General features: G+C 26.8%; 2 protein-coding genes across 5 annotated transcripts; one reads left to right on the top strand and one right to left on the bottom strand.

Annotated features, from left to right (window-relative positions):
* Positions 1–22,483, top strand: LOC114131146 (esterase FE4-like). 4 transcript variants are annotated; one of them, XM_050199764.1, is made up of 12 exons: positions 1–155; positions 8,395–8,672; positions 16,829–16,969; positions 17,224–17,364; positions 17,436–17,586; positions 17,719–17,904; positions 20,009–20,208; positions 20,575–20,737; positions 21,323–21,483; positions 21,617–21,782; positions 21,873–22,005; positions 22,114–22,483. In XM_050199764.1, exons 2-12 carry the CDS (start codon positions 8,583–8,585, stop codon positions 22,286–22,288), a joined length of 1,707 nt encoding a protein of 568 aa, XP_050055721.1. In that variant the 5' UTR covers positions 1–155; positions 8,395–8,582; the 3' UTR covers positions 22,289–22,483. The 4 variants fall into 4 exon arrangements, with proteins under 4 accessions (XP_050055721.1, XP_027852092.1, XP_027852093.1 ...); XM_027996291.2 differs by lacking the exon at positions 1–155 and adding an exon at positions 8,109–8,334; XM_027996292.2 differs by lacking the exon at positions 1–155 and having other exon boundaries at positions 8,353–8,672.
* LOC114131147 (pre-mRNA-processing factor 39-like) lies at positions 22,288–25,811 on the bottom strand. Its single transcript, XM_027996295.2, has 2 exons — positions 25,546–25,811; positions 22,288–25,066 (listed from the first exon to the last, which is right to left on the bottom strand). The coding sequence occupies exon 2, from the start codon at positions 25,051–25,053 to the stop codon at positions 22,528–22,530; it is 2,526 nt and encodes an 841-aa protein (XP_027852096.2). The 5' UTR covers positions 25,054–25,066; positions 25,546–25,811; the 3' UTR covers positions 22,288–22,527.
* Positions 25,812–27,802: the final 1,991 nt, after the last annotated feature.

The raw sequence follows: 27,802 nt of genomic DNA, 5'->3' as shown, positions 1-27,802 counted from the left end.
ATCATTTACTTTTGTATTTTTGGTACAAATAGATTTATTTTCGTCGTCCAAACAATTTTTTTAAAAAAAAACAATTCTATAAAATGGATGCAATATAATATCATTTTAAGCCTGCTGTTCTTAATGGTGGTACGCGAAAGCATTTTAAGAGACAGGTAAGTAATTTAAATATAAAATAAATTAATAATTGTTGTATGTATATCAAAAACTAGGTACATGGTTCGTAATAAAATAAAATTAAAATTATTCATTCTTCAAACTATTGATAGATATCCATTTATGTAAATTTATTTTTACAAATAAAACAAATTTACATATTTTGCATGTACATTTTGTCTCGTTTTAATTAATGTAAATTTGTTTGCATATACAGTATGTCAGTATAATACCTTCACATATTTCCCATGCGATGAAAGTTTTATGTTTATATAGGCGTCCAGGAGCTCATTAATAACTCATAGTCCATACTACCTAGTTTTCTATGAGTTAATAAAATTACCAAAATAAACTAACTGCAGAAACTTATAGTTCTTTTAAGGAAGTCGTTTAGTGAACATACTCTAATAAAGACTCTAAACTGAAATTCCAGAACAGCTTAAAGTTCTGCATACACATAAGAAATCATTATAAATTGTAAGTTATAGTTTTTAAATAATACCTAGTAATTACCTACCTATACTATTATAATTCAACAAAATCCCTACCTCAATAATGATTTTTATTTAAATTAATAATTACAATTATAAAATTATTCTAACATGAAATAAAAGAAAAAACTTCATCCCATCTATGAAGTTGCCCCTTCTCCACCAATTTTTCTTAATAACTTAAAAATGATACAAATAATTTTCTAAAAATTTGCTAAAAAAATTTTCTAAGCCTTAAAACTTTTATTTTCCCAAAAACTTAATTTTTTCAACGGCAGAATGTTATTTTTAAGTTAGAATCGGTAAGTCCAAAAACCATAAAATGTGAATTTTGAATATTGCTTAGCATATTTTAACAAATTAATTGAAAATTGGAAAAAATGGTAGAAAATTTTAAAGTATATTGTCACCGCAGTAACTTATCAGTTATTTATAGAACGAACAATTTTTGTTTATTGTTTGTCATATTAAAATAAACTAATTAATCAACTGTTATTAAGCCATAACTATTTGTAAGTTTAACATATGAATGTTGCTAATTTTATTCGAAAATTTCTGACTTTGATTCAGTAAGATTCATGATTTGAAAAATGTTTGTTAAATTAAAAATATTATATTTTTTCTTGAAATTATCTACTTTATATAATACTCAACAAATCATCAAGGTAGGGAAATGGTTTAAATAGCTGATTTTTTGCATGTATTCGTTGCCAACTGGTTAGGTGGGATAAGAAGTAACTTTTATATAGGATAAATGAGTGACATAAATATCAACCCTGTAGTGTGATGTCCGTCAACGGCTTAAAATGTCTACTTAATTTTGTTGCATTAACTATTTCATCACTACTGCTGCTTATCGATTGTATTGTCTTACAGTTTTAGTTTGTAGAATTAACAAAATTTCGTAAATAAGATCATTCTACCTTCCAAAAAAAAAATTGTTAGTTCAGCCTAGAACTTTATTGAATATACTAAGATTTTTTGTTTTGTGATAGGTGGCATCTGTAAGAGTAGGTATTGCAATTTGAAATATCTTAGACTTCGTGCTCAAACATTTCTATAGCATCATATTAAACCAATAACAGGGAGTAACAACATTGTGGATTACAAAAACGCAATCAAATATTTGGATTATTTATTAAAAAAGAACAAATTAAAAACCTAGTGATGTTCAAACACGTGAACAAATTATATACACGTAAAAAACATCAGTATAAAAAAAGTAAAGTTAAATAACTTAAAGAAGAAAAACGACTGGAAGTAAAATCTGCCAATACAGGAATACCTTACATAGTATATGATAAATATATATATACTTCAAAGAAAATAAAACCCATGGAAATAATTAATAAATACCAATGTGATTGATAAAAAGACATGATTTAAACTGACTAGACGTACCTAATAATATTGACGTGCCATGTGTAAGACGTATATAGACATACATTTTCCACCACCAACATACATTTGCAATGGTGACTTAACTACTGACTATATAAATTGTGGTAGTCAAAGAAAGTTTAGCAATATTGAATATGCATTGACAATCGTTTAATTACCGTATACGTGGAATTAAGGTGAAAGTGAAATAATACTGCAGAAATGTATTAGAATCAAGAACCACCGTATACGACACAAATATTTACTTAAAACTTAAAAGTGTAAGTAAATCTACTTGTTGCCAATTCAAAAACGATTTTGTTTCTTGTATTTAATAATACAATATACTTGCTGACTCAACAAACATTATACATATATGTGGTCGTAAGTTCATTGTAAAATCCCATCGGAAAATGCAATTTCAGTTTTCCTCGAATTTTTCAATCTGACAACTTTTTTAATTTTTCTTTGTACAAAAACCTTATTCAAAGTATTACTATTACTATATAACCTAATCTGTTCATCCATTTTCAAAGTAAACTATAGTTTTTGACAAATCCCTTTCCTTTTTTAGTGTAACTCAAAAACAAATAACCCTATTTGGTACTTGAAATATTCATAAAAATTTTATATCATTGTTTTCTATACATACAAAAATTACAATCAACATATTTTAACTTATTTTTTTAACTATACATTTTTTTGCTTAGTAAAATACTTTGAAAATTTAATTCAAGATTCCACGTGAATTTTTATTGTTGGTATTAAAGTATAAATTGAGCATAATTTGATATATTATATCTTTTATAAACGTATGAAGTTTAATTTTTTACGAAATCGGATATTCCCGCGTAGATATTCGTTTTTCATAAGCAATGATTTATCATTGAAATCAAATTTAATCCACCGTTACCTACTCATTGGCAAAGTACATTTGACACCAACTATATAGCAGAACGAGTTCTCTGTTTTATTAGTTGATGTTTGATGTATGTTGTTTGTTCCATGATGGTTGAAAAGCTTGACAGTTAAAATACAAAATATTATATTAAAACTAAAAAACTAAAAACACACGATGGTCACAATTTTTTACACGTCACAAATTAATTTGACATTCCGATAAATTTTATATTTTTAATATGAATAAAGAAACTAATGAAGATTCTTATATTAAATTTTCAAATCTTAGATATTCAAAGAAAAATGTAGAACAGAATTAGTACATTTTTGAGATTTTACGAATCTGTCAAAACTAAAAATTTATAAATTCTTTTAAAAACTATTATAAATATTAATACTATTTTTTTTTTTTTAATTTTTAAATGAACATATAAGAACCTTCTTGTTAAATTTTCAAACATTTTTATTAAGTTTAACATTTTAACATTTTTTTTGACGATTAGAATATAAAGAAAAAAACTAAAAAAAAATTTTAATTTAAAAATATTTAGAATGTTTTTATGATGTATAAAATTAATAATAATATAAAAATTTGATAACAATTTCAAGTACCTATCTACAATTATTTGTTTTTAAATTACAATACAAATCAAAATCGATTTTGTAGAATTTTGTTCTGATTTTTCGTAAAAATTCTTAGTAAGTTTTTCTTATTTATTTATTTGTTTTCTCCGATTATTTTAAAAAGTAATTAACTTTTGATCCTTTAACTTAATCCTCCCCACGCAAAGTTTAAAATTAAAACATCTTTACTATTTCAAATAGTGATATGTCAGAACAAAAGCATACCATTATAAATCAATACATTTATTGCTCCGATCAGAATCTAAAAATATAAAAAATAAATATTTTTTATGAGCGTCTTAAGTTTAAATTTTGATGAAATTAGATATTCATACATAAAATAATGATATCTCATCAAACAAATTTCTTTTTTTGTTATAACTAAAAAATGAATTACTGTAGATACTTGATACTTGATTGTTTTCACCAAATTCTTCAATATTATCATTTTTCTACGTGGTATAAGTTTATAAATATTTTGGCTCTCTTTAAAATATTTATGGATATTTGAAATTTTTTAATCTTTTTTTTTTTTTAATCAATACAAATTTGAATTGTAAACTTAATACAAGATCCCTCGTAATTTGTTATTATAGCTAACTATCTGTCACCTGCGTACTCCACCCCCGTGGATAATTGTTTGCAAATTGTAAGACTGTTTCTTTGTCTTATAGTAGTTATTTTGATCATAAAATGCTATAAAGTGTACATACCTATTTACTCAAAATAATAATAATTTAAGGTGTTTATAAATTTTCATAAATATACCTACTTATAGATAATAAAAACAATTTTTTTCTGACATTATTATCATTATTCTTACACACGGGAAATATATTATATAATAATATTATAACGTCGTTAAATGAATAACAATAATACCTAATGATTATTAAACAACAACAGATGGGCATGACATTCTGTGGGTCTTCGCATCGTACAGCCAATCAGCGCGCTGAAGACTTACAATACTTCTTTCCTATTGGTTATTATTATTATTAAATGCGTTTAATCTATCTTAACTACTCGAGTCTCGAGGTTAAGTACATCAGTCGTAGTCAGAACGCAGTGATCTTATACTTCAAACGTCAAACCCCCACAGGACTGTTCAATGCACCGAGCCGTTGTCACATCTCATATACATCAACAATAATAATTGATTCATCGTCGATTCTATATACACATTCTGAGGTGGGTTGTGGGCGATTGCACTATAGGTATGCTTTAAACAATTATCTTAACATATTATAATATACAATACACATACCTACTTTGAAATTCAAATTTTACAGGAGAGACACAAAATAAGTTCTGTGTGATTTATTATGTTGTCTTTTCGAAATAAATAAAATAAAGATACACATACTTACTGTTAAAATAGGAACAAGTATAGATATGTTTTGTTTTCACACCAAATAGTGTGTTTAGATACCAAATAACATATTTCTGTAAAAATCGAAAAATATCAAAACATTAGATATGTTCCCTAACAAGAGTGGTACTAAAACCTCAAGCGAACTATCAGGTATAACCGTGAAAAAATGGTGATAATACGTTGAACGGTGTGGATTTGTATGCGTGACAAAAAAACGGGACTTACTTTTATTGTATAGATTAAATTGATTAAAATATATAGGTTAGATCGGTTATGACTAAAGCTCGGAGTTTAAAGCATACGCTTTTTTTTATATAAGAGATCGAAATCTTATTTTTATACATAAATTCGTATCACGTCATTCTGATTCCAAATAAAACAATTTATTTTTGCTTTTTTTCAATTATTCCATTTGTTAATTTTTTATAATTTTATTATGCTATTGTAACAAAAAAATAATAATTAATAAGAAACGTAAAAACCCAGAATGTAGATATTGGATTATTATTGTTTTCGTTATCAACTTGTTTATTAAATGTACGTATAGATTATCGATCTATACATTATAGCAAGCAGTAGGTACCTATACGGTCAGTATGCCCAAAACATCAATATCGATCATTTCAAAATTTAAGATTTAGGGGTATAATTTGAAACCTTTTGTACAAAGTATGCACCAATCAATTCAGTCGTTTTCTAAGTATAAAAAGATTCCATCGGACTATTTAGGTAGTCAGTTTTACTTCTGCAAATCTTGAGGAATACGTGATAATTAACCATTTTTATTGAAATTAATTTTTCAAATTTTTTTATTCATTTTTATAGAGTAGAAAATGTTTATAATGACACCGGTTGTAATGACATATTGGGTGTAATAACCTTAGATTGAAAGTCCCTGCAAAGCTCCTATATGGAGTTATACAGAGTCCTATTATTGGTTATAATGACAAACGGTTATTATGACCTATTGTTCTTGATTCCTTGAATGTAATTATAAACAGTTTCTACTGTAGCTAGTTCGTATTAATTTTTAGTCATGGTTTTTTGCTTTTTTAGTGGCTTATTATGCTTTAAAATCCAAAAATTAGCTATAATTTTGTAGTTAAAAAATTATAAAATGTTAAATTTTTATTGCTGAAGATTAAAAATTTAATATACAATTTTTCTAATAAATAATTTATAATATCAAAAAATATAAGCTTTTTATAGACATTTATAGTTTAAATTTGAATAGGTTTAATTTTTTAAACAAAGAATAACAATTTCAATTTTTTTCTTAACTTGTAATTTAAAATATATTGTTCCTGACTTTATGAGCACTTAGATCTTTTAATATATATTATTTTATTTTAAGCATACAATGACGTTTTCAAATGCAATGTCATCTACAAAAATTAATTCAATATACCAAATTACTAATTTTAAAATAAATTAACAAAGTAACAAATATTAATGTAAGTACTTAGTAACATAGGCTGACAACAACCACTCAAAATCGTTTTTCGTATACAACGATTTATCATTCAATTTAAATTTAACACATCCATTACAGTCTACCCAATGACAATATTATAGGTACACTCGAATACTCGATGCCTACAGAATAACAGAACGATAATTTACTTTTCCCCTTTTTAATTTCGCATTCCTAAACAGAACGTTTAATGCTGTAAGTTTAAATATATAAAAATCGAATTTCGAACGAGTACCTAATAGCAGTAGTACTTATAAAACATAATTTAAAGTTTAGATGAGAGAAGACACTCAATAGTGTAGGTACCTACTTAATATTTCAGAGGGGGTACCTATGTACTTATCACTCCGCTAATTTTAAAATAATTCACATTTTTGAATTTTTGAAATAACGCTAATATTTATCCATACAATGTAGATATATATCGGGGGTAGCCAGATAGTGGCTTGCGAACCGCAGGTGACTCTCGACATAGTCAGATGTGACTTGTGTCTTATTTATAAAATTTAAATTTTCTTTGCTATAAATAAAATTTTTTGGTAAGCGTTTATAAAAATTTATTCAATTATATAAAATGTATTAACAAACATTTTGGCTCTTCGCATAATTGTTTTTGTTCATGTGGCTCGCGAACACGTTCATGTTAGACCACCCATGGTGTATAATACTATGAAGCATTGAAATATGTGCTCTTAGAAAATGCATCTGAATATTAAGTACTAAAAGTTTATATTTAATTATTATTCGTATTATAATATTATAGAATATATTACCTGTATACAACTTATGTATAGTAAGTATATTATTACCTTAGCTCTATTGTTTTCCAGAGAAAAACTAATAAATTCTTTGAAGTCATTATTTATATTAATATTTAGTATTATTTAGTAATTAACAATTACTTTATTACGTTCCTGTAGGTATCTGATGATATATATATATATATATATAAATCCATATAAAATTGTCAACGTGCCTTATGAATGCATTTAATCGTCACTACCATATATTAATACCTAAGCAAGTAAGTACATCGTACATAATATAAATATAAAGTGTTCTACGTAGACGGATAGAAAAATCAAAATCAAAATATAATTAATATTTTTAGATCATTGTCTACTTTCGTGATATTATACATGCCTATATACAATACGTAGCAGTCTTGCAGGCATGCATACAACCGTTTTGAATTAATTAAGCGAATTTCGAATACGATCTTAGTCTAAGGCATGTACAATGACTACTTAGAATAATTTAATGAATGCATTAAACATTACAATGCCATTATGATACAGAGTGAGCCGTTTTCGTATACCCGTGATCGTAGTAATATTGTACAAAGATAATACAAAAACACAGTAGTCGTACACAGTACATTTGTTGTGTTACTAAAACGAACGCTTGAAAAGTTCATTTTTAAGTATTTATATTTTTTCTTATATACATTTTTTTTAAAATAAATTTATAAATAATTGTCAAACTATCATATGATTACAATAATATAAATATTTTACTAGCTTCTAGCATCGCCTTATCATTTAAGACCCTAGGATAACCAACTTTTTTCTTATTAAGTGCATAATAAGTAAATCAGAGAATAAAATAAAGAATTTAAAACCAAGTGAAGAACCGTTCACTATCACTAATAGCACTTCGGTATGATTTTAAATTCATCTTATTTTCCCGATGTCGTTAAACTTGCCACTATATTTAACGCCATGGCCATGTTATTATTTTTGATCGTGTAGTAAAAATATGAATTTGTTTTTGATTTGCATTCTTCCATACAAGATGAAACTTTTCAAGGAAAAAACGAACACGCGAAGCGAGACGAAGGTGCAGGCGAAAATTAATAATTATACTATTTTACCGTGTACGGGAACCCGGGCCTTTCAAAAATGTGTTATCATTAAAATAATATACCGTTGTGTGTAGGTAGCTCAGAGCAGACGTATAAGTGTATAATAATAATAAAAATTTCGTAATTGTAGCGTGGCAGCTCGGTGGAAGGGGAGAAATGCCGCGCATGGTCGACATTCGACACGGATCATGTGACAGTGAGTGCATCTGCCTGCTGAGGTGCGGTCCTGCGCCGTCGTCGTCGGTCCATGTTGTGCGCCCGCTTAATCATACCGTTTCGAATTATCAAAATACCTGAACATTTGCGAAAATAACCATCATGGGCAAATTGTCGTCGTCGTTCATCATGTTCCGTATCGGAGCAATGGTCGTGTTCAACAAGCTGATTATGTTTTTGACCAGCATCATTGTAAGCATAATATCACAAATTACTAAATTTCGTATCGTAGGTACCGATTTATTATTATAGTCCCGTCGATCTCGTGTCTCCGGCCAAACCGCTGTCCGACTGCCTTGAGCTACGATCGTTTTCATTTTATTTTATCGTCACCAACTACTCTCGGGATGCTGAAATAACAGAGACGATCGTAAATACGGCCTTATCAATATTTATGTAGTTGTCGTACTCCCGTTATTGTGTTAAGTCGGGTCTTGACAGCAATAATAATAATATAAATCAAATCGTTTCGTTACGGACGCGGACACGTTCAAAGAGACATCTCTCGTATTGTTATTGTTATTATTATCGATTTGTCGTATAATCTTACTGTAATTATACACGGCTCTCGCGTAGAATATGAATAATGCGCTTGAAGATATCAAAACATATGATTTATTATCTCCACCATCCGTGATACTCGGTCGTGGTGATAACGATTTCTATGGTTGTGCGATACTTTGAGACACGGCTATAGATTTGAAATAATAATGTACGATTCGTGTATCTGCATAATTCAAAACTGGCTCATTAGTCATTAATCGTTAGTAATCATAAATGCGACACAAAATAATGATTGCTATTTGCCACTTCGGTCTCCTCCCCCGTCCATAAGAACCCTTCGTTTTTAACATTTGACGACACGCCATACGCAATCGAATCGGTCGATAGTCGACCCTATTGCAGATATAAACGAAAAAATACATTATATACAAAATGGATTTACATATTCTTAATTATTTCTATTCGAACTTTATTATAATAGCATTACCCTATATATTAGGTAATAATGTAATACAAGGAATGAAAAAAGATTATTAGACACAAAATATGCACATACATAAATACGTTTAATATTGTGAATATTACTGTACTCGTAATACACCTTTTTAAAAATTATTTTTAACTAATAAACGCGAATGGTATCTTTGAACTAGTATCCAAGGGACATGGGTGGGGGTGCTCAATCTCCCTTTTATTTGCTTTAACTGGTTATTGTGAGGACATCACAGTATTCATATTATATATATAATATATACTCAATAATGTCATATGATATTCGTTATGTACGCGATTGTGAAAACTCATCAATTGTGCCTATTTCTATCTTTCTTGGTAAAATAGAAAGTAAGTCTTTTTCTCTGTCTTTTTCTGTATCCTCCAGTCTTATAACTTATCTACAAAATATTAGTATATAGCACGAACTCGTTATTACTACTTATTAGCCATTAGGCATGCCTATACAACTTTAACACCTATATACTTTCTGTGTTATTGGCTGTATTGCCTAAACCGCATAATATAGCAGTATCGAATTATTATTTTATAATAATTATGCTTATCTGCCTAAAATATGTTATGTTACATGTGTACATCACATATAAGTAATAGGTAATATATAAGATTTATGTACATTAGGTATTTAGGTATTCATACTACATTACTACGTTTAACGTATAGTTAGGTTCTTCTTCGGATAACTGATAAAATACGATGTATGAACTAGACTCTATTTTTTGAACAATATATACAAGTACATTCAATTAGAACCAAATTATTTTTTTATTTTTAAGAACCGTTTAACATTGTTCAATGACCAGTATAGGTGCCACTATGGTTGATTTATATCAATTGACTAGATGAATTTTATCACTTACAATTATGATTATTATTATTATTAGTTTAGTATCGCTTTATATATACAATACACATACTGGGAGACCTCTTCTTTTTTACCTTTTCTGTCACTATTTTACCTTATTTATCACCTTAAGTTTATTGTTCTACTTTTAACAGATAGCACTATATAGAAAGTTGAGAAAAAAAAGATTAATAGAGACAATTTTTAATTATTTTATTTTAATATTATTCTGTACGCGGTGATTATATTCTTCAACATTTTCAAACAGTTTATTGTCCTAACGTTTATATATTATAGTTTTATCGAGTGTTTTTCTTTTATGCGAATTTTAGAAGTAATAGTTTATTACTTCATACAAATACCTACGATATAAACACTTTAAAATTTTTAAATAAAACAATTATTAAATTATGTATAATGCTATTTTAGTTTATAAATTTTGTGGTGACACAAAAAAACACTAGAGTGTAATTGTGTGTACCCAAGAAAAAGTATCTGATGACACAAAACTGGAAATTTCGAAATATTCATAAATCGTGAATAAATTATATAATTTATACATGATATTTAAACTCTTATCATATCTAACAATTCTTATTAAAAACCTTAGATCATATAATATATGATAATAATATAGTAGTATATAATATAATATAGTATATGATCTAAGAAAAAAATCTTATCCGACGTTAAAAATAACTGGACATAAACATAATAGTTTTATTTTACTAATAAAACAACTCATTATCCCATAAATTGAAAAATCTTTAAATATAAAAGTTGTTTTTAAAATAATAAATTGTGATTGGTGTCATTTACCAATTCACACGGGTCATCTGTACATAAAAATTAATAATAATATGTACATACAATCTTATATTCTTATATAGATTTATAATTAATTACTTTAAAATGTTGAAAATTCATATTTTGAATTTTAAGTGACGATTATTATATTGTATTACCATTTACCAATATGTAAATAATATTATTACTATTAAATAATTTATCAACATTTAACGTGACACATTAATTATAGGATATTATGATTTCAATTAATATTTAATAAATTATTGGCTGTTATAAAACGAAGTTCATTAATATTACAACTACAGTGTGTTTCGTGAGTCAGTATTGTTAATTGATATTGCTAATAGTGTAATTATAGAGTTATTGAGTAAAAGGAGACACTTGTCCCTCCTGATATTTGGAGGGAGGACAAAAAAATCATTTTACCCCCATAAATATGCTAACAATATAAATCTTTAAACTCTCTAAAGTAAAGAAAGAATGCTATAAATTTAGCACACAACGTGTAAACTGTACATGATAAAAATTATTTTCATCAAATTATTCATTATTGCATATATGTAGGTAATAATACATTTATTTCACATCTTTTCTGTTGAGTGCCTAATTTGATAACGTATTGTTAATGTTTCACATTATCTGGATTAGGTACATGAATAACCCTATAATATTATTTCACGATTACTATTATATAATTAAAGAAGTATCATCACATTTTTTTTCAAACAAGTTGTAGCACCTTTTTTACAGCATACTATACCTAGGTAATTAACGATATCGGTACCTATAATTTGTTTCAAAGCCATAGAGTGAATTTTAAGATTTGTATAAAAACAAACAATTCGGTTATAGTTTCGATTTTGGTGAATAAATTATTTCACTCCCCAAGTTTTTTCTGTAGTTACTCCAGTAGACTTTGTAATTGTACCTACTTTAACTAGACTACCAATAGACGAGTATACGGTGAAACTTCTATTAACGAAGTCTCATGGGGAATAAAAATAATTCGTATTATAGAGGAATTCGTTAAATAGAATTAACTCATCATTAAAAAAGAAGGTCATAGTTCTCAAAAATAATTCTTTAAATGGAAGTTCGTTACATGGAAGTTTCATTGTATTTGAAATTCCCTACTTTTTTCTATAAATGTCGATAAAAAGATTATTTAGGTACTAATTAGTAATTACTAGGTCAAACATTTTGAAAATGTAATACAAACAGGTTCCTCATAAGTTATTCCTACTGGAATTTAAAAATACATATATATTAGCGTAAAATCACACTAATTTTTCATACATTAAAAGTTCAAAATATGATAAAATGGATTACTATTTACACGTAAAAAACGGGTTCTTTGTGGACAAATTTTGTTGTAATTTAAAAAATATTAATCGTATAATTTTGAGCCATTTTCAAAAACATTAAATGATTATTTCTCATATACTATACTAGTATGCTTAAAACGTACCTAACTATTTAAATTACAAAAATAATAAATGTATTTCAATTCTTAACAAGTAAAGAACCAATATAAATGTAGAATATTGATATAAATATTATGGTTATTTATAGTAATTTATAGTAGGTATAGATAATAGATTCACCTACTGATAAAATAATTTATCGTATTGGTAGATACACAGTTATGATATGGCATGTCCGTGTAAACGACAACGACATATTATGTGTATATTGTACAAGTATAAATTATGGCTCTATATTATATACTTTATTTTATATTCGTATTACCTACGACCTACGTCCTACATGTGCACATATTATTATCAGTAATCGGTTATATTAATATTATAACTGGGACGATATTATTATAAATTTACCTTCGTTTTCATTTTATGCTCAAATACATGTACGAGTACGTGTTTATATGTTTATAAATGTATATTACTGTACATTTTGTTTTCGGTATAGTGGGAAATGTCCAAGGTGATCCGGAGGAATGAGAAAGGAAAAACTCGACGAAGAGATAATATTATGTCCGAACGAATCATTCATTTTAAATCATAAACATATTATGATGTTTACAAATACCATATCTTCATAATCAGATAATATATGAGTTATACATGAATTATAATATCTGTAATTACTGTTTTTGTGTAAATTAGCAATCAACATTTTTATTTTTATGTATAACCTTCTATTACTTTTCTACATAAAAATAATTTTTCGAATAAATTATTATTGTCTACGAATGCTCTAAAAGTTTTGTATAATATGCTCTTTGCATATTTAAAGTAATAGATCATAGTCCATAACTATTTGAAAAGATATTCCATTTTAAATTTTTATGTAGGCAGTTTATCAGAAAATTACTTGTTACAAGTAAATTAAATAGGTAAATACAAATTTTCCGAAAAAAAAATAGAAAACCAAAACCCTAACACATAATAATATTATGAAGTACGTTTTTAATATATTTATTAACTCATAGTGTATATATTATCCACTTTATATGATAAATTTAAACTACAAAAGTACCTATTGATCCTCCAATAAAAAGATTAGGAAATGATTACCTAGCTAGTTGACATACACACACAGATATAATTTTTCTTCTAAGGTATAATATTAATAATATGAGTTAACCATGTAATTGTTTGTATCTCTTACCATATTTTTACGAAAAAAACTACAATTCTTCAAATAATGAATATAAGTAATATTATATATCACCTTCTAGGAAAACTACCACAAAAACAAAATCTTAAATAATTTTTTTTTTCGTAATTTTTATTGGTTTATTTTGAAATTTTAGAAAAAATGATATTTATTTAGTACTTATCAAATGAAAACAATTAATTTAGAAAAGGACTTGGCATAGTTTTGTGTCACTTATCTCTTATTTTCACAAATATACTGCAGACCACAGATTTACTTAATTTCCTATTATAGTTTAAATTTGTTTCTGGAAGAAATATGTTGTAATATATTGTTGTTAAATACCAAATAGGTTGATTATAGATACCTAATACATAGTTTAGTATATTGCGCTATACCTACGTCATTTACCATTACCAATATCAAAAAATGTCCTTCAGGCCATGTAACATCATCAAGTCGGTCAATTTTGACGGATAATATTATAATTATTAATTATTGTACTCATGTGATCATAATAATAATATATATGTACTCACGTGGCACATGATATACATACTACTATAATAGCAAATTCGATTGCAGAATTGAACCAAATCAGTCAGCAAAAAAGCGCTTACCACCATTCACGGATCTGCGTAAGTATAACCGTGCAAATTAAAAACTTACTGTGCCTTATTCTTTCCAAATAAAAATTTTAATCCGCCGCTGATATTATATATATACCCAGTGAGGAACCTATAGGAACTTATTTAGGAGGTGGGGTGATTTGAGTATTTGTCAGTAATAACAAGAAAAATATAGGTACCTACATACCAACTTAATAAGTTTTAATAAAAAACAAAAGTTAATGGTTTTGATTAGTGATTAATATCACCCACTACCCACATCATCTTCTCCCTTAGTTAAAGACACCACTGAAAGTACCTATGTACCAAGTTCCTAATAAATAATAATTAATAATGATAATATGTCTTGTAAATATAGTGCAGACTACATTCTACTACTATTATAATATTATGTATACAAAACAATTATGATCGAAACTTTGTCGAAAAATAACAACGGGCAAAAATAATTATTGAAGTGATTCCGAGAGTTCTAGGTTACCTTTACCTATCATCTTACCTACTTATCGCAACCTCTAGTAATTGGTATTCGATAATCTGTAGTCGGCATAGAGCAGTTGTGGTGAACTTATGATATTTTTTTTTATTGATTGTACCTACCTATAATTACGCAGGTACGATTATTATTATTTTCGTTACTTTATCTACGTTTGCGATACTATTAGGATTATTTTGATAATTAGTTACATTTTTTTATTTGGTATTTTGGTATGATATTATGATTGGATTTATTATTATTCATAATTTAATATTTTAATATAAATAAATGATCTCAATACCTATATCTATTCATGTGGTCTACTTTACGGTGGGTTACTAAACCCAAATAAACCTAATGATTACAATTAATTTATTTCACCCTAAAAACAAAAAAAATACTTATAAAGAAAATTATTATTATGATTATAGAAAATTATTATAAGTATGTGCAAGTAGGTTATACCTATGTTACGCGTCACGCGTGTGTATGACGTTTATAATTCTATTGAAAAAAATTGAAATTAATAATTATTCATCAATGGTGCTATTTTTTACAATGAATATCATATTGTACCTATTAATAGGCGGTTCTACGGGTGCAACCTGTGCTACATCTGAAATTTTAATCAAATTATAGAATACAATTCTAAAGAACCACCCAAAAAAATATTTTTCATTTTTTTTTCATTACAAAACTTTTCACTTAATATTATATTATTACATAATTAACTTAATATTGTTGAATGACTTGAGTCTTGAGCTATAGAGTATAGACCATAATGATGATCAATCGTAATTTATTAGTTGACGTTAAAATTATAAAATAATGTATAATATTATTATCATTAATAATACTATCTACGGAATTGATAAATAATTTCAGATAAAAACTAAATTGTGATAACAGTATGATGGACCAATTTTACAGTGACACCTGTTGAACTTAAAGAACATAATGAATTACTAATTTAAAAAACAAAATTAAATACCTAGATTTCTATAATTTAAATATTATCATACTATTAAATATTTTTTTATAATACTTATTTTAATTTAATTATGGTTTATTTCTAGTTAATTTATAAAATAACTGCTCAAGCCCATTTCTACCATAATGTAATTTGTTAGAAATTTAGAATTACCTACGACCTACTTATTATTACCTATTTTCTTAAGCAGTTAAACAAAACTTTTTTGATGTCTATTTTAAAAACTTAAACTCAACTCAATGTTTTTTTTTTATTTTAATGACTTCAATACAAATTCAATTCTAAATAAACGAAGTTTGACTTAATTTTAAGTAAATAATAATTTTCTGTAAGTACATAATATTTGAAATACCTGTGTATTTAATTTGTATTGACTTAGGTATAGGCATTGTACTTAATCCGAGTCTTTTCAAAGCATTGGACATTGAAGTGGATCATTAATCTTGAGAGTTGAATTATTAATTGATGATACTCATGTTCCATTTCCATTAGTAGTTACAGCAGTATTCTTTGTATAGATACAAATAACTACAGTTGCAAGTGGTATAACACATGTCATATTAACAAATATCAAACTAGACATCATGAATAATAGTGTTAATTCATACAAATAATTGTGTCAATGAACTTAAACATAAATAAAGAAAGAACATACATGATTAATGAAATGATTTACCTATGTTAACAGCCGTGTACCAAACAAACCTACAATAACATATGAAAGAAAACAATTATTTTTATAATTTATTATTGCTTGATTATAAATTTAAAAGTTAGGCATATTATTATTATATTTAAAATTGTAAGAACTATTAGAGTACTTATTGTAATAGTTTCTCCAAATTCATTCTTCTTAAGATAATTAAATTTTTTTTTGTCTTATATATTTATGTATATATAATAACTATTATAGTCCATATCAGACCTATCTAATACTTACAATTATTCAATTTATTTTAGCCCCGAAAGAAAATGACAGTTGTACTTGAACAAGGTACATTACAAGGACTTCACTACAAAACACGATTATCAAATAAATCATATGTCAGTTTTCTAGGCATACCCTATGCTTTACCGCCAATTAATGACTTACGATTCAAGGTGAGTATTTTTAATAACATATAATTTCAACAGTATATCAAATTTATAAATTACCTACTTTTAACTAAAATGATTATGGTTTCAAAAATATTAAGAATTACTTATGTAACTATGTATAACTCATTCAAAAATTATAAGATAGCAATTGCGTTGTCAGTTCATAAAAACTAACACATTACAATGTTTTAAATTTAATTGCATAAATGTAACAATTTAAATAATTTACCAATTATACATTTTTAATTTTGTTTTAGCCTCCTGTCAAACATCCAGGATGGACTGGAGTTTATAAAGCGTTTTCATGTGGTAAAGTATGTATGCAGTATGATGTTTTCATGACCAAAAAACTTGTCGGAAGTGAAGATTGTTTGTATCTAAACATATTTGTACCACAGGTTGTAAAAGGATTTTGTTATATTGTATAGATTAGGTATTGGTTAATAATTGCTTCATTATAATTTACCAGGAGGAAATGGTTGAAAAAAAAGCTGTTATGGTATTCATACATGGAGGTGCATTTAATTATGGATCTGGATCATTGGATTTTTACTCTCCTGATTATTTACTCGATGAAAATGTAATTGTTGTTACAATCAACTATCGTTTAAATGTCCTAGGTATAAATAAATAATAATATGTATGAACTTAATTAATAGTATTAGTTTAGTTCATTACTTAGGATAAACATTTTAATTTTTATAGCTATTTGACAAATTTTGAATAAGATTGAACACGGGTTTTGCTTTTAGGATTCTTAAACTTTGGAATTGACGAATGTCCTGGTAATATGGGGCTAAAAGATCAATTGTTCGCATTTAAATGGATAAAAGCCAACATAGCAGCATTTGGAGGTGATACCAATAATATTACCATTTTTGGAGAAAGTGCAGGGTCTGCTTCTGTACACTGTCATTTACTTTCACCTCTATCCACAGGTTAGTTTTAAATGTATTTACTGTAGTGTTGTGTACCATACTTCAGTAAACAGTAGTCTATTAACCAGGAATAGAATTCAAATGCATTTTTTGGTTTACAGGTGTTATATTTATTACAAGAATTTAATAGATATAATTTAAAGAAATTATTATTAATTATTATTAAAATCTGTATTTAAATCCTGTCTTTATTCTATAATTAACCCAAATAATTTAAGTTAAAAAAAACACCCTTTTACTTTTAACAAATCAAAATATGTATCATGAGAACCTTAAAAATATCTTTTATACAAGAAACTATGACTTGTTAGACATCAAATTACACATGAGATTATGCACTAATCATGACATAAGCTCATTAGTTTTAAATAATTATTTAACCATTTTATAGTTCAGTAATCATTTGTTTGAATTTGAAGTGTATAATAGAACAAACTTAAATTATTTTTTATTCATATTTTATTTAATCTGATTTTTTTCTTTTTAAAACTAATTTTTCATGTATTGTATCATTACTCTGCAAGAGTTATTTCCACCACTGACACGTTCTTCCACGCTTCTTGGTTTTGTACTTTTTCTTTCCAATTTGGTATTCCTAATTTCTCTAAGTCTTACTTTAATACTTTATTCCAGCGGTTCCATACCTGGGAGATGACCTCAATGGGTACGTGATAGAGGGTAATGGGTTAGATTTAATAGTAATGACGGAAAAATGTTAAATTTGTTTATTTAAAATCATACGTTTCGAAAATATTCAATATACTCATATATTCTTAAAAATGAAAATTTGTGTCACAAATTAAAACTTAATATTAACTTATTTTATAAGATAAGTTATAGATATGGAGTATAAAATGTAGATTTGATAAATTATCATTCGGAAAATACTTTTTCAAACCCAAAGAAGTAAATAATTGGATTTTAAATCCTTTCGATGAAAAATTCTTTCAAAAAGTTACAACTTTATCAATCGTAGAAAAATAAAAGTTGATAGAACTTTCATGAGACATAACTTTAAAAAGTGAGTTAGAAAACAACTTATTAATTTTTGGATGTATATACACATCATTATATCCATACATATATCTATATGTACGAACATAACGAATATGAGTGACTATCAGTCTGATTGAGTTCCTATTACCGTTTATAATAAATCTGCCAATAATATACTCTGTACCTGCTGTACAGAGTTGGTCAAGAAAGCGTTTTCTTCGTACATCTTTATTAAAAATAAGTATAGAAATAAACTAAACGCAGCACCTGATTTAAGATTATATTATCTTGCATCATTTGATCTTGATTTTAAAAAACTATGCAATTCTAAACAAGGTCAAGGATCTCACTAAATTTTTGTATTACAATTTTTTTATTAAACAAATAAGTAAAATAATAATTCTTTTTTTAGCGTCTTATTACATAAAGTAAAATTATATATTACTACATTATTCTTATTTTTTATTTAAATATTTTAAATGTAGTTTGTGAAAAGTTTAAAAGTTATTATGGGGGGTATAATCTGTTGTCATATACTGGGCCACAGATGATTCACAGTGTTTTATTTTCTAAAGACATCAATTTTTGTTTCATTCAGTTTAATAATGATTATACTTCATATCCATATGTTAAGGGTTTAAAGCCAATAATAAATCAAATATTTTTATTTGATATCTTACAATCATTTTAAGATTCTATGCAAGTACATTTAATGGTATTGAATCCTCCCAGAAAAAAATCCACAGAATAAAAGCCAAAAAAAAAAAAATTAATTACTTATATAATACTTAGAGATGTTGAACACAAAGAAGTCTATAAAAAATATGTGGCACTCACATGGACTTATATTTCTGTGGATTTTTTTTCATGGTAATTTTCCATCTATTAAAATCATTATGATAATAATGATTAAAGACCAGATTTATATGCATTTAAAATTTTAAAATCTGCATGCAAACATGCAATCAAATAATGATTTGTGGACACTCATTGACTGCGTGTATATGATGTTAAAAATAACAACATGCATTTTATGCAAAATCCAGTATTTAATAATGATAATGATATATTAAATAACTATCTTTTTTTTTTATTGTTAATATTTTAGGATCATTTGACAAAGCTATAATGCAAAGTGGGTGTATTTTTAATCCATGGGCTTTTAATGAAAAACACACAGAAGTAGCCTTTAAGTTGGCTGAAAAATTGGGGTGTCAAAAAGATGATCCTAAAGAAATAGTAAAATATTTACTAAATATTCCAGCAATCGATTTAGTTAAATGCACAACATTGAAGTTCAAAATTGAAGTAAGTATGATGCAAAAATATTTTTTAATAATCTATAATACTTAAACTATAAACATATGTAAATAAAATTATAAAAGCAGGATATACATTGTTTAGTTGACTTTATTGGGTTTTAATATTTCTTAATTCAATACTTTGATAATGAAAACTGAAAAAACTGCTGAAGACCACTAAATTAAAATTTCTAACCAGAAGACAATCTTTTTTTCAATTTTATGCTTCTTTATTTTCATCGTACATTTTATATTTTTACAAGCTGTTGAATGTTATTTATAAAAATATAAATTTATTTAAGTAATTTTGATTTATAAAATTAATTTTTATAAAGAGTTTTAATAATTATTTTGTTTTATTTAATTTTAAAAGGGCCAAAGAGATTTGCTAAATTTTCAGTTTGTTCCAACAATAGAAAGTGAAGCTGTAAGTGACAGACTCTTACCTGCTCATCCAGACATTTTAATCAAATCAGCATCACCAGTACCTTTGATTAGCGGACTCAACAATATGGAAGGAATGATAGTGTTTGGAGGTAAATTATTTTTTAATTATATTATCAAATCAATGGCCATATTTTTAACCTACAAAATTGATGAATACACATAATTTTGGTTACATTTTATATACAATTACCTATAATTAAGTCACTAAATATTTTTACATTTTATTTCATTAACAGTTGCAAGACAATTAATTAATCAATTTAGAGATAATTATTGTACAACTTGGTATTAAAGTTATTATTCCAGGAAAATATGAACTATTCTCTTTTTCTCAATTGAATAAAATCTTACTTATTAATAAAAATATATGTATAAATATACTAAATTATATATATATTAAATATTTAATAAACAATAAATATTAATAAATATTACATACCATAAATTTTATTTAAATTGTAATAACTCATACGAGGAAGATAGAAACTTAAAACATCATATAAAATTATTACTATTACTATTATTTTTTTGTTTTGTAATTAATTAATTTAATATAATACATCTTTGATTTTGTATTGATCTTAAATATACAGGTTTTTTTTTTTATGGCCATTAAAACAAAAATGTAAACCTTTATTGAACATAATTAATAATAATTATATTTTTGTTTTCAGAACACAGATTAGGAAAGTTATTTGATTATTATAAAGTTGAAGAGATAAGTAAATTATTTGAAAGTCATTATAGTGAAGAAGTCATTCAAAGAGTAAAGAACTTTTATTTCAATGAACACGAGCAATCTAGTGATATAATTAAATTGGAAAATACATGTCGTGTAAGTAAGCTTTACTTCTTAATATTTTCCATTGGAATACCATATTATTTATAAAATTTGGTTTTTGGAATAGATTCCATGTGATATTTGTATATATTATAAACTAATGAAATTACTTAAACATTTTTTCCAGTTGTTTAGTGATGTATTTTTTACCAAAGACTTTTATCGTGGCTTTAATGATCTACTTAGAAAAGATAAAGCGCCAATTTACAACTATGAGTTCAAATTTGATGGAGAACTCAATGCTTGTAAAAAACTTTTATTTGCTACACGGCCAATATTTCATTCATTGAAAGGTACCAATTATTTCTATTATTTTTGATTTTTAACTGTACGAATTTATTAATCTTTATTTAACTAAGGTTGATGTAATGATAATTCTGTAGGTGCATGCCATGCGGACGAATTAAATTATTTGTTTTACGGGCAATTGTTTGGATTCTTGCCTAAAGTTAATACACCAGAATATAGAATGTGCAAAACAATGAGTAAGCTATGGTGCAATTTTGCAAAAACTGGGTATGTAAAATAAATGAACTTTGTCATCACATTAGTGATTAAATTCTGTTTAGATTTAGATTTATAAATATTCAGGTGAAAATGATTTATTAACAAGTTTTATTTTAGAAATCCAAATTCATCAAATTTGAATGTTGTGTGGAATAATTCAAATGTGGACGATCCCAAATATTTATCAATCGATGGCGATGAAACGTGCATGGTTGATGGTGTAATAAATACTCCCAGTGTACAATTTTGGGAAAACATATTTGAAATAATGCGATTGAAACAAAAACTGTGATTTTTCATACTCATAAACATGTAATTAAAGATAAACGTACTTACAATTATCTTACAAAAATGTTATACTAAACATTAAAAACATATTATACATGGTTTTTTTTTTTAAATCTATTTTTTGTTATTGTGACTAAATTGTTTATATTGTTGATGTATTATTTTTTTTTTGTATATATTATATTTATACATAAAATAATTTTAAATGCGTAATTCTTACTTAACTAATATTTACTATGTACACTAATATCCTCCACTTCCACCACTTCCTGTGCCACTGTAATTGTAAGATCCCCACGTCTGATTGTAGTTGGTCGCTTGCGGGTAGCTCCAATTTTGATACTGATATGAATAATCTTGTCCACTAGGAGCATACTGTTGATAAGCTGTCTGGTTGTAACCAGTGGCGTATTGTTGTGGGTAATATCCGGTTGTATTGTATGACTGGTAGTTGGTGGTTGCTGTCTGAGAATTTGAAGATGCTGCAATATCTTGTGCCTGTTTCGCTTTCATTTCTTTTTCAATCCTAGATTTTTCTTCCTCAACCGCAGCCAATGCTTTTTTCTTCTCTTTAGCGAGCAACTCTGTGTAACTCTTGAACTCATTGGTGGCTTTACGCAATGCTGTATAATCACAAGTATAATCCTCAATAAATTCCAATTTACGTTGTGAAAACAATATTTTTTGCTCTAAATTTACACTGCTCATTGATAATATTTCATCAAATATTTGAATAACTGATTTTTCGTTTAACGGCTTTACACTCATTTTAAGCTCAATGAGTTGCAATAATAGCCTAGCATTGTCTTGCATATTGTCTTTGTCTTTATTTACAATTTCTGTGATTAATTCAATGGCCTTGTCGATTTTATTTGCACACTTCCAAAGGAAACGAGCATATTTTATGGCAATATTAGAAGTAAGAAACTTTGTATGAGAAGTATTTATATAATGTTCATACAATTCACATACTTTATCAAATTGGTCTCTTCGTTTCTCTAAATTAATACGTCTGTAAATAATTTGCAACATATGTGGAACGGCGTCATCAAGGTTTTTCAGAATTTCAGCAGCTTTGTCTAAGTTACCTTTGCTTTCTTCAAAAGCTGACCATTTTAAATGTAATTCTGGAGACTTGCGATGGTGAACTAAGCAAGCACGTAAATAAAAGCTTGTTAATAAATCGCTAACATCAAAATCTAAAGATTCTAAATAGTCTAAATAACTCAACCAAAAATCTTCATACAATGCACATGGTATTAGACATCTTTCATACAAAACAACAATACGTTGGTGGTCCCCGGCTTCCTTCTCCAATGCGATATAATTTTTCCAATTTTCTATCTGACATTTTTCTAAAGGTTTCACATGGAAATAGGGTCTTTTGATACCTTCTTCAAATGCTTGACGCTTAGCTATTTCTCTAGCTGTTTCCTTATTAATTTTTTCTTTTAATTCAATAATAGTTTCTTTTAATAATGCCAATTCTTTTTCTGACACATCAGATAAAAAAGTGTTTTCTTCTTCTCCTGGTGGTGCAGAATCGTCAGTCAACAATTCACCGTTTCCACTCAGCCTTATTCTTTCAGCTACTTGCTGTCTTAATTCAAGATATTCCTTAGCATTTAAAATCTTATCAGGTGCATTCTTGTTCACAAACTCTTTAAAATTTTCAAAATGTTGCAAATAGCCCAGTGTTTGTGTAGCAAGAAGACGATTGTATATGTTGAAAGCATTGATTAATTTATTCTGTTCAATTTCCCACTTAATATAATGATCCCATAAACGATCTGAGCGGTATTCAAGTCCGCACATTTCTAAGCCTTTTTCAAACTTGCTACGTATAAGATCCACGTCATCAGCATGCTGTGTTTTTAAGTATGTCATGTAATGAATCCATAAGTCAACACTAAGTGGTATGGCATTCAAGCCACGTTGAAAAACTGCTTCACACTCATCTTTGTTATTATTTCTTTTCTCAAAATCAGCAAATTTTCTCCAATAGCCGTAACAGTACGGGTACAGTTCCAAGAATTTATCATATGCTTCTCTTGCGTTTTCAGCATTATTCTCTTGATCAACAAATTGTAGCAAATAAGTCCATCCAGCAAAGTCTGATGGGTCGTCTTTAACAGCTTGCCAAAACTTATCTAGTTCAGTGATTGGTTTTACTTCATCGGTTTTAACTTTTTTGGCAGGCTGAGATTCACTATCATTTTCTTTTTCCTCAGGTATTTGACACCTTTTTATTTTGGATGTACCATTTTCACTAGGCAGCTCTTCATCAGATACTATTTCAGTTTGATCAGCTAAAGTGGCTGGTGGTAATTCATCTTCAGACACAGCTTCAGTGTCAACAGGCATATTGTCAACTGGCATTTCATCTTCTGATATCACCTCAGTTTCAGGTTCTTTAGGTTCTTCTTTAAGTGTCATAATTGTTTGTGTATCTTTAATATCATTGTTAACTACAACTTTATCAATTTCACTAGTTTCATCTAAAGTTTCATCTTTATCACAAATATCATCAGTAATATCAATTATTTCAGTTTTAGGCAAAATAATCTGACAATCATCTGAGTCTTTAGCATCAAGTTCATCACTTGGCTTTTGTAATTTATTACTAGTTATTTTTATAGACAATGTTGGAGGAGCAGTTATTATAACCTTAGGTGGTTCAGTATCATCTAACTCTGGAACACTGTCATTCATTTTACCGTTTTCTTTAGACTTTTCATTTTTTAATACATTTTCGTCGTGGTCAGCCATGGTTCAAAATATTCTGAAACATCATAAAAATGTAAGTTATTTTAATTAAATTTCGTTTAATAGAACACAGTGAACTCAAATTCAATATTAAGCTACAACTATTCAATACATTAAAAAATAATTACAATTAATTAACATAATTTTATTAGCGTTAAACTTTAAATAGTACATATTTTTATTTTAAAATGTGATTATTAAACTATTTAAGAAAATAAAGTTAATTTTAAACATGTAGATATACAACTAGTAAATTCAGTACCAGTGTTACTTTACAGAAAAGTTAAAATATAAAATGAAACAAAGCTAAGACAAAAAATATTCTGAATTTCAAGATCACTTTTCATGTAAGTGCCTTCTTAATCATCATTGATAAATTTTTCTATAAACAATAAATACTTTTTACTGCTTGATGCAGTAGTATTTTTGTATAATTGATTTGTACTGAATAATAATCAGATAAAAAAAAACTAATATTATAATATAAGTAGTCACCTTAAATTTTGATTTTGGAAAAATAAATCTAATACGTTCTCATTGTCAACAAGAGCAGCCACAGAATCGATCCTATGAGATTATGTTTGAATAAGTAATGTTAATATAGGTAATGCTTCGGATTTCTGGTTACGGACACAAACTAAGAAATATAAATATCTTTTTACGGGCAACGGACACCAAACTGACGAAACTAAACGACATTACAGAGGAGTGAGCTCGGGAGTGAGGATAAACATTAGGAAAAGACGCCGAGAATTGAAGATAATATTATTTATGAACTTTATCAGCAGTTATCACTGACTTATCAGTAAAATATTATGTTTTTATCTAATCAATTATTGTTATTATTATTAATGTGACGGTTTATCGTTACGACGACATAAGTTCCAACTATTCCTACCACGAATTCTACGTCATGGTAGTATAAATTCTTGATTTCTACAAAAATTATTTTTAAACTTTTAATTTCAATTTAATTATGTATAGTCGTAAACTTAATCTGACTTACGACCTACTACCATAGACCTAATAACTATTAGGTCTATGTCTACTACCTATAAACAGTATTAATTATATCATATAAATAAACTATGTTTTTGTGTTTAATTATAGACTATAAAAACCCGTGTTGTTGGAGCATTTACCTAGGTACTTTAGTTTAAAAATATATAATATACTAATATACTTATTAATGAATACATTCAATACAGAATTATGTATACTTAACATTAGTACTTAGTAGTATACTGTAACAACTAGTAACTAGTAAAAATTCAAGTACCTACTACTTACTCGTACTATTCTGTATAGATAATTTTGAGAATAGTACAACTACTACATCTGTCTAGTTTAGACGGTTTATAATACAAGTTGCAAGTACTAAGTGCACAGAAATACAAAATAATAAACCGAAAACTTAAAAGCCTGGGTGAATGTTAAATGATATGTATTATATTAAATATTTAACCATGCCTAAAGCCTAGACGCCTTGTCTATACTAGTCTACTATACTGCTGAAAAAGAATGAGAAGAGAGGTGCTGAAGGAGTACTAAAGTAAGTTGACTATTCAATACACCCCTAACATTATCATTCACCACCAAAATATAATGACAAATTTAAAAAACAATAATTAATTTTTTTTTTTTTAGAGCCAAATCCTAACCCATTGGATTGTAGGAGTAAAGGCGGTAAAGAGCTTGTCAGTAGTATGGAAAATATTTTAAATCAGATTTTTTATATATTATCCTCTTTATACCTCGTCAATCTTTACAAATATTAAAAAGTAGGTAAAGTCGTAAAGTGTATGACTCTTTCAGTCATAAATAATTGATGTTCAACATAAGAAAATTACTTACCTAATTAAATTAATTGTGTTTTTTACTTAGTAGGTATATGATTTGAGTATTGAGTATTTAAGTACCTATATGCACTATGCACTATGCTTATAATTTTGCAAAAATATCTTGGGAGTTAAAATCGCAAATCGATTGAGATTTGAGAGCATACTCAGTATACCCATAATATTGAAAAAAAAATCATGAAATTTACGGCGTATATGTAGTACCTACACCCTATGGTAATGGGTACAAAGAATTGTTTTTATTTTCAAGTAGGTATTATTGAACTACCTCCAACGAACGATATTGTAGAACAACGTTAGGTACCTAGGTACGCGATGGTCAAATAATAATTAGTAATTAGTATTTTAAATTTTTCTTCGGTGGTCATTACTCATTACAATTTGCCAACAATAAAAGTTGTACATTATAATTAGTATAATTGTATTATTTAACTGTGCAGGTGCCTATTAAAAATTTAAGACATCTATATATCTACAATCTAAGTTGAGTATTTAAATAAAAGTGCATTATTAAATGTATTTATACCGGCTATATTATATATAGTATTAAGTAGGTAAAATATTAAATAATAGTCGTTAATAAGTAATAAGTAACAATACAATGCTTTTAGTACTTGGAAAGTATTTTAACTACTGTCTTGGATGTGTCATTTGCATTTTAAAATTAAATACTTTAAAAAATTCAAGAGATATTCGACACATTTTGAACTGTTTTTGAACAATTATTGCCTATATTAATTAATTGAAATAATTAAACATTTGTTTAAATATTTATTTGTTTTTTATTTCATGATTCAAATAACACAGATATTTATTTTTCAATATAAAATTAAGTAGGTATCTAGTTCAAATTTTTAATGATACTTAAATGTGGTATCACAATTTTAAATAAG

The sequence above is a fragment of the Aphis gossypii genome, chromosome 2, assembly GCF_020184175.1.
Source record: "Aphis gossypii isolate Hap1 chromosome 2, ASM2018417v2, whole genome shotgun sequence".
NCBI lineage: Eukaryota > Metazoa > Arthropoda > Insecta > Hemiptera > Aphididae > Aphis > Aphis gossypii.
This window is presented reverse-complemented; position numbering and strand designations above follow the sequence as displayed.